We start from the raw sequence: 9,375 nt of genomic DNA on the forward strand, positions 1-9,375 counted from the left end.
TTCAATAATCACAATGGTATGAGATAAATATAATGACTCATATAATTTGTCATTATTCAAGGACAGGCATCCATGCAATTACCATGTTTTATGGGATCTGTATATCATCCAAATTAATGAAATGAAGTGAAATGAAATAAAATGGGATTTAAAGTTCTACTTTTCTGCTCATACTGCGTTAATGAAAATGGAGCATATGTCATGCAGTGTGCTTTGATGGAAAGTTTGCCCGGACAGCGGCGCTACAGCTTACCCTTATATCGAATTCCATCTGTCAAGGGTTCTTTTACCAGCACAACGTGTACACGGGTCCTCGCTTTTCTGTCTCATCCGAACAACTAGACAGCTTTCCCCCTCCATCCTGCAACACTAACAAGGGGAAACCACGCCGGAAAAAGCCAGAGGAATTTTTTCGGCCAACAACGGTAGCGAACCCTGAGTAATAATTTAAAAGATAGGTTGCCAGGCAAGGAAACATACGCCCACAGCAGCAAAGTCATGAAAATCCAATTTTGAGTAATAACCTATGAAGTAATTATCAGAAAAGATTAGAATTTGTTTCAATTGTTTGTCTCATGACCTTAAACAATTTATATTAACTTTAGCCTCTAAGAGCGTCCACAAGATTTTTCAAAATGATCAAGGGCCTTACCTCTGGCAGTAATTATCGGATATGGTTGAAAATGAATAAGATTCTTTGTCTCATGACCTTAAACACAGTGTATAATTATCTGCCATCTTATCTGAGAGAGCTTGTGGTACCTTACATGTACATGCCATCGAAATACCTAAGATCAAGTACTAAGAACGTCCACAAGATTTTTCAAAATGATCAAGGGCCTTACCTCTGGCAGTAATTATCGGATATGGTTGAAAATGAATAAGATTCTTTGTCTCATGACCTTAAACACAGTGTATAATTATCTGCCATCTTATCTGAGAGAGCTTGTGGTACCTTACATGTACATGCCATCGAAATACCTAAGATCAAGTACTAAGAACAACCTTGTTGTCCCAAAATATAAACTCAGCTCCGTTAAAGCTCGCTCATTTAATGTTATTGCTGCCAATTTGTGGAATTCGCTACCTGAAAATCTTCGAGCCAGTCCATCATTAGACTTCCTTAAATCCAGATTGAAAACATACTTATTTGAGAAATATTTGCAAGAGTGATTGTATTTTTGTGGCGCTATATGTGGACTTATTTTATCAAAGTCAATCAACTTCTACAAGATTTTTCAAAGAGATCAAGGGCTATAACTCCAGCAGTAATTATCGAAATAGTTGAAAGTCAATAGGCTTTATGACCTAGAACACTGTGTATAAATTTAAATTCAATTCGATATTAACTTTAGCCTCTAGAGCGTGAACAAGATATTTCAAAGTGACCAAGGGGCATAACACTGGTAGTAACTATCGGAAATCACTGAAAATCAACAGATTTTAAAACGGTTTTAAAACCAAATAAACATTATGACCTCTAGAGGGTTCAGAGGCTAAAACCGCTATATTTCGTACAATCTGGTGCTATAATCCAGAAAGTTACAATCCGATATGATATGCGCCTATATCAAAAGAAACTGAGATCTTTGGAATATAAACATATGTTTTAAGTTTCATAAAAAATCCGATATAAAATCTATTTTTCGTACAATAAGGGGTTATAATCCATGAATTTACGATCCTATACATGCCAATATCGAAAGGAATCGTGATCATTGTGATATAAACATATATTTTAAGTTTCATCAAAATCAGATAAAAATTGTGACCTGTAGTGTCCACAAACAAAATCTGAACAGATGGAAGGACTGAGGTGAGACAGACTGAGGTGACGGCATTAAATGTCCAGTATAAAAAAAACTTAAATGAATATAATATATAGGGTAAAATTGACCATGAAAGATGGGATGTTGTGAATGCTTAGAATGAACAATGAACAATGAACATTTACATAACATACAGATAACATAAAGATAAAGAATCCCATGGTACCATGGTGGTTTTATTTTTTACTTCATCATGAATCAACCTTTATTCCACTCCATATATATTCATTCTCTATTCCAGAATAAAATACAAATATAGACTTTTAGACCATACATAATAAAATGTAGTATTAACATAACTATCTTGCTCTGTAAGCTATTAAAATCAATCAATCCTAATATAAGTTATGGACATGCCCATCAAAATTCACACTGCATTCTATCTATACATTTCTTTATTGTCTTAGAATGTTCATTCAAGGTATGAAAGAAAACTCATTTCTATCCATGAACAATGAGCCTTAGCTAGATGGTAACTAACCTAGGTTGCTTGCTTTAATCATAAACATTGCTACCTGAAGAACTCTTATATTTGTTAAATTTATGTAAGGAAAATCTTTATTAGCCTTCTTGTACATTGAAGCTTTAAAATATAAACTCTGTCAATCATCACCAACCTATTCCTTTCTTTTCACCATATTTATCATACAGTTCCCGTAAATGTATCAGTAGATTGTCAATACCTATCTTATTTTTACCAGAAATCACAAACACAGGTAAATTAATGGAACTTTTTAAAACTTCCAGTTTCTCTTCAGCACCTTCTAGGTCTATTTTATTACCAATTATGGCATGAGGCCGTTCTGATAATCCAACCTGATATTGTTCTAATTCATACTTTAGGGCTTCCAGTTGATGCCATGGCTCCTCCACAGATAAGTCAAGCACATATAATAGACATGCACAGCGTTCGATGTGGCGCAAAAATGATATTCCTAATCCTTTATTTTGATGTGCTCCTTCAATTAAGCCTGGTATATCAGCCACTATAAAATACAAGAAATAATAAACATCACTTGAAATCACCAATAATGAAATATGGATAGCCAGAGGAATGAGATTTATCCTAATCTTTCGTATAGTCTATATGAAATTGACAAAGGCACAAGATAATATTTTATACACTCCAGTGTATTTTTGGTGTATATAATGTAATCTACACTTGGTAAGTATAATATTAGAACCTGACCTGCTATCTGTTCATGATCATCATAAATCACCATACCAACATGAGGATTTAGAGTTGTAAATGGATAGGATGCCACTTTCGGCCGAGCTCTTGAGATAGCGCGAAGCAATGTAGATTTCCCAGCATTAGGAAAACCAATCTGCAAAATATTAAGCCGTTAAACTTTTCATTCCATACATCACTCCAACGTAAAATAGATTTCAATATTAAGAGCAAGACACATAATTTGGTAAAATCGGCTCAAATATTCCATATCTAGAAATAACATAATTCTAAGTCACAACTATAGTCTATTTCTATTTCTGACTATCTGAAATGAGATATCTTTAATTGACCAACATTTTCCAACTATAAAATCTCACCAATCCAGCATGAGCCATAGTTCTAAGTTCTACAAATAGTATTTTCTCTTCACCAGGGGCACCCATTTCAGCATAATTAGGTACTCGTTCTTCATTGGTTAAAAAGAAATGATTGCCTTTCCCTCCGGCACCTCCACGCCCAGCTATATAATAATCACAAGTATTGTCTAAGGATGATAAAACATCACCTGTTTCACTTTTTACTACAGTCCCTACAGGTACCTTTAAAATAAATATGATATTTAATCATTGTTTAATCCAGTAAGAGTATTCATACAAGAGTATTCATATAACTATAAGAGTATTCATACAAGAGTATAACATAGATCACCCTACTTAGCCACAAGTTGCTGGCTGCAACATCATGATATAAATGTTTGTATTAACATGCTCCCTACACGCCCACCAGCAGCAAAGGAAATGAACTCTATACAAAGCTTTAAGACAAGTTGCCAGGTAACGAAACATACGGCCACAGCAGCTAAGTCGTCTGGGGAGTCAACAAGTGTTGTTGCATATTTTGTCTTTTGTCAGAAATGAAAACATTTACAACACACTAAAATCTGATTACGAGTAACAACCCATTTGGCTTCTAGTTCTGCCCTATTCTAACATTTAGCATACAAAACATTTTATATCAGTTGCCATAATCATCGGAAATCATTGATAATTGATAGGTACCATTATTGTACCGTTCTACAGGCCAAGGCTAGACCCCAATTACCTGACGGAACCGGATAATCTGACAGTGACAAGAGCTTCAAACAGAACGAGGACGGACTCGGGACCCACGGCGCGAAGGCCAGGGCAAGTGGTTTATAGTTTTTAATCCACCAGAATCTGATAGTAATCCTGCCCACGCCACTTGGTACCCATATACACCGGTTTTTTTCTACTTCTAAGTAACAGTGTATTCTGTTCCTTAATTTATAGCAACAATTTTTTTTAAAACATTACTCGGCATACCTTTGGGCCCCTCTAGACTCTTGGAAAAGTGTCCCAGCTGTCCCCCTCTTACAAACCCTGCCTTAAACACTGTATGAATATAGTCAATCAGATATTAACTTTAGCCTCTAAAGCGTCCACAAGATATTTAAAGTGATTAAGGGCCATAACTCTGGCAGTAACTATAAGAAATAGTAGCAAATCAATAGGATTCTTCGTCTCATAACCTTAAACATTGTGTATAAATTTAAAGACAATCAGATATTAACTTTAGCCTCCAGAGCATCCACAAGCAATTGTGGACGCCGGACCAACGGACTGGGGCGACAACAATATACGACCACATTTCAATGTGGGCGTATAAAAAGAAATTAGAGAATGAAAAATTAACGATTCTAAAAATTTCTTCCTTGTGCCCCAATAAATGATAAATGATAAGTAAATTTTGAATGTTGACAGGGTTGTTGTAAACTGTTTTCTGTACTGTATACACATGTTTTGACAGTCAAAATATGAACGAAAAGGTCATTTACGATTCGAAAATTTAGAAATTTAAAAGGGGTTCTTTCTATGCTTAATGTGCACGCTCACCAAGTTTTAAATCTAACATTAACAAGATTTAATGAATTTGAAGGGTTCTTTCTTGTGCTTAATGAGCAATCTCACCAAATTTTAAACAATTCAGTTGAGAACTCTGTGTTACCTAACATTAACAAGATTTAATGACTTTAAAAGTAAATGTAAAGAAGGGAGAGGGGGATAACTCCAAAATACACTATTGAAAAATTCAGAATTTCAATAGTGCCAGTTATGCAGAACTTTGTCATATATTGTTTTCACAGGTTTGAACATAAATAGTTAGACAACAATGAAATTGGTTCTTTCTTACAATCAATGAACTGCCCTTGAGAAGTGGTATGAGATGTTCCAGAAGCACTAATATTTTTAAATGCTAATTACTTTTTTCTTCAAACTAGATAAGCATTAACTTGACCAGGTAAATGTAGTCTGTAAAGTGAAACGGGTTAAAACTTACTAATGCATATGTGTGCTCTGCATTTTTACCATGACAGTGTTTCTTAGAACCTTTAATTCCATGTTTAGCTTTAATGTGAGGATCTATAGATGCTAATGATTTTATATTGGTACTAGCTGAAACATAATAAGCGTATGACGTCTATTAAAGGGAGATAACTTGCCATATTGACATAAGGTATTCTTGTCATAAAACCTGCTGAAAATCAGCTGTCAACTTGTTAAAAATAGACTTATAAGTGTCAGGATCTATAAAAAAAAAATTGTACAATATCTAAACACCTAGACTTATAAATGCGCTGTTCAATATCTATACAGCTAGACATAAAAAGCAATTACAAGAAATTAGTGGATCATGAAATTAATGTGACATAGAATGGGACCTGTATGAAATAGCATTATATAACGTCCACTTCCACCTAAGTAATTCGCCGAAAAAGAGAATGAGACCCACAGTATCCTCTTTTAAAAGATATGACTGGATGGCTTCTTCTGGGTGGCTAATTTAATTATCAGCTAATTACATTATTGCTTATATTATCAATGACTGTTATGTTACAGAATAGAAACATGGATTAAAATTTATGAAACTGGTTATACGTCACATTTAACCCTGAGTAATTGCTCACATTAATTTCTTGTTTTAAAGTATATTTTGGGGCTACAAAAATGTTTCACCTTGAAAAATAACATGTCCTCCATTACCACCATTTCCACCATCCGGTCCACCAAATTCTCGGCTATGTTCTCTCAGGAATGACACATTACCATCACCTCCTTTACCCCCATAGACACGAACTTTACAAAAATCAATAAATCTACTGGCCTGAAGTTGCAAATAACAAACAATAAAAAAGATTGAAATTCCATCTTAGTTACTCAGAAGAGAACATTAAAATTGATGTGGTTATATGTTCAATTTTATTTTAAACCAGCATTCCATCCTTCTCCTTTTTACAGAAGAGTTTCCTTGAAAAAGGGGCTATTTAAGTGTGAAAATTAAACACCAAATTATAAAGAGTCTAAAATATTCACCTGTTTCAAATAATCACCAAAACATTTGATAGGGGTTACATAACTCTTTTAGATTGCAGACTATTTTGTTTTCTATTGGCAGACCTGGTCGCCATTTTTTTTTATAAACAATATTTTTATTCAGGTTGTCTGTCTTAATTAAAAATATCAGTGTTAACATCAAGACTGTAGGACTGTAGGTTGTGGAGCCGAATAAAAGAAAGTTTATATTTTTAAAATCATGTTGTAGTTTGTCTATGGTTTCTGTTCGTGCATTTGAATGTAAGGAACATCGCAGGAGGTAATGATCGGGATCTTCAAATATATGACCGCAGAGGCACGCGGGACTGTCGGCAACATGTCTTAGGAATTTGTGACCCTGCCGGTCAGAGCATCGAAGTCTTAATTTACAATGAATTATTTGAGGCTTCCACTGACCGTTATAATAAAACAAAGGAACTTTTTATATCAAATTTGGAGAGATGTTAGGAAAATATGTTCAGTTCTAGAATTCCTTGCAGGGGTACTGAGTTTATTCCACTCTCTTATACTGGATGGGATAAATGATTTAGAAAAAATTTCAGTACAACATCAAATTTCTTTTACTTTGTCTTCATTTCGAAGGGAATATTTGTTTGTTGGTACATGACTAGTTACTAGTTAGCAAAGTCAAATATAGTCACCAGCCTTAGTCTTTCTTCAATCATGTAAGATTTTTATTTGTAATTTTCAAATCCATGTAACTATTGTTGCCTATAGCTGTAAATACTTAAAATATACTTTATGTATTTTATTAGATATCCTTTTCTACTATTTGTTTTCGTTACATATTTATTTAGGAATAACAATCATGTAAGATTTTTATTTGTAATTTTCAAATCCATGTAACTATTGTTGCCTATAGCTGTAAATACTTAAAATATACTTTATGTATTTTATTAGATATCCTTTTCTACTATTTGTTTTCGTTACATATTTATTTAGGAATAACAATAACCAACCTCTGTTTCTTTGCCTTTAGGTTTATGAGGTTTTACAGGTTTTGCTGTTAGGAATCGAAACCTCTCTAAAGCACATTTATTTGGTTTCAATAAAAGCCATCTGCTTTGCCTTAAAAACAACATCGTCAGATATCACATCCGTCTCATTTTTCTGAAAAATTTCAAAATAAAGTTTCAAAATTAAACATGGACCTTATTGTAGAGTCTTGGAGCCCCTGTTGTTTAGTGAAAAAGGCACTGGCTGATTAACCAGGTACTCTCGGCCCCCGGGTCTGCTCTTGGCATTTGCTGCAGACATTCCCCCTATTTTCAGAGTGGTTTCCCCTTGTCAGTGGGGTGCAGGGGACCTAGAAAGGGAGAGAGAGAGAGAGTAATAGGGTTGAACGTTCACTCGTCACAACTTAGGTCATTTTGGAACAAACAGCGGGTCAACCTAGCTGAAAAGTGTACCAATTTTCTTCCATATGGTATCAATGTATGTATATCTGGTATCATCAGAATGTACGTCTGCCGGGTTTCTGGTGGTGGGTGTGGTATTCCACGCCCTAAATGCCATGACCCCCAACTAGGCTAGATTTACACATTTCAGCTAGGTTAACCCCCTGGGCTCCCGCTCTAATATGGTTCAATCTTATTTCAATAATTCGTTTGCACGTAGGAGTCTTTAGCAGTGGGAGGAAAATCGGAGGACCCGGAGAAAACCCACAAGGTTGGACAACCTAGAAAAGTACAGCAGTCCATAGGACAAAAAGACAAAATGCTGTGTAGGCCTACATGTTGGCCTGCACGTAAATGAACCCATAATATACAAAACTGCATCCAGTACCGCTGCAATATTCTATAATATTAGAGGCACTAAAACAGGCGTTATTCTTTAGAATGCCTGTAATCATTAACACTATTAAAGACTCTATGCATGATTTATTGCTACAGAATCCTTTGCAAACTACAAAACTGTGAATGTTGAATCTCTGATATGAATATCAGACCATTAATGTTTCAATTCCATTCAGTATTTACAAATGTAAAACGAATTGAAAATTTCATCGACCTACACTGCTCCCTATAAAAAGTTTCATCTTTAATGGGCCGGTTTTAAATCTGATTGAATTATATGTTAATCAATTAATCTGAGTACGGGTACATATTAGTGTGGATTAAGCCCTGGGAAATTTGATATCTTCCGATAAATGCTAACCATGCATCCTTACTTTAATTCATGACACCATATAATGTGATCACAATATGATACAAATCACAGGTTCTGTGAATGAGTGTGATCAATAACTTCAAAAACTCAGTTTAATGCCTATTCTATTTTTTACACAAGCATATCAATCATTGTGCATTTATAACACTGATCTTCTATTTTTCTGATCATTTCATACATAAACAATTACATGCAGTTTATAATTAATTATCAAACATTGATCTTATTCATATTGACCTTTGGAAGTTGAAGATAAACAACTAAACATTTTGTTATCAGCTGTCCTTTTTAGGCTACATTATGATTAGTACAGTTGATTTTTTAAATAATTAATACGATTAGCCTAAACTAGATTGGTGATCTAAATAAGTACACGACCAGAGGCATATAATTTATCTAAATAAGTTAAAATCAAGTGTATGTCATTTTTTTTTTGTTTTTTTTTTTTGTTTTGTTTTAATATTCATTAAACTACAAATATCTAAATAAGTCCATGGCTTTTCATAAATATCACACTTTTCCTGCAGCCCATTGATACGTATTATTTTATATATAATATTACTGACACACACATCAACAAATATCAAATCATTTTCAAAATTTGTCAGCGTAACAATTCTGCCTGTTCCTTTGTCGTGAATTTTAGCACGTAAAGTTTTACCATGCGTGTCTCTGACTCTACTTTCGATTTAAGGATTTAGGGTCAAATAAAGATCAAGGTCGTCGGGTAAAATATTATATCCTTAATAATTAATTGTATCACTTAATTTTTTGTATTTGTTGCGTTTCT

The 9,375-nt window shown here is 34.1% G+C and overlaps 1 protein-coding gene across 4 annotated transcripts; it reads right to left on the reverse strand.

The window, feature by feature from the left end:
• Positions 1-1,977: 1,977 nt before the first annotated feature.
• Positions 1,978-9,284, reverse strand: LOC126814526 (mitochondrial ribosome-associated GTPase 2). 4 transcript variants are annotated; one of them, XM_050539713.2, is made up of 7 exons: positions 9,247-9,284; positions 7,376-7,526; positions 6,039-6,186; positions 5,362-5,477; positions 3,381-3,602; positions 3,019-3,157; positions 1,978-2,815 (listed from the first exon to the last, which is right to left on the reverse strand). In XM_050539713.2, exons 2-7 carry the CDS (start codon positions 7,496-7,498, stop codon positions 2,439-2,441), a joined length of 1,125 nt encoding a protein of 374 aa, XP_050395670.1. In that variant the 5' UTR covers positions 7,499-7,526; positions 9,247-9,284; the 3' UTR covers positions 1,978-2,438. The 4 variants fall into 4 exon arrangements, with proteins under 4 accessions (XP_050395670.1, XP_050395671.1, XP_050395672.1 ...); XM_050539714.2 differs by having other exon boundaries at positions 9,152-9,268; XM_050539715.2 differs by lacking the exon at positions 9,247-9,284 and adding an exon at positions 9,158-9,239.
• Between the last annotated feature and the right edge of the window lie 91 nt (positions 9,285-9,375).

This window comes from Patella vulgata, chromosome 3, assembly GCF_932274485.2.
Source record: "Patella vulgata chromosome 3, xgPatVulg1.2, whole genome shotgun sequence".
NCBI lineage: Eukaryota > Metazoa > Mollusca > Gastropoda > Patellidae > Patella > Patella vulgata.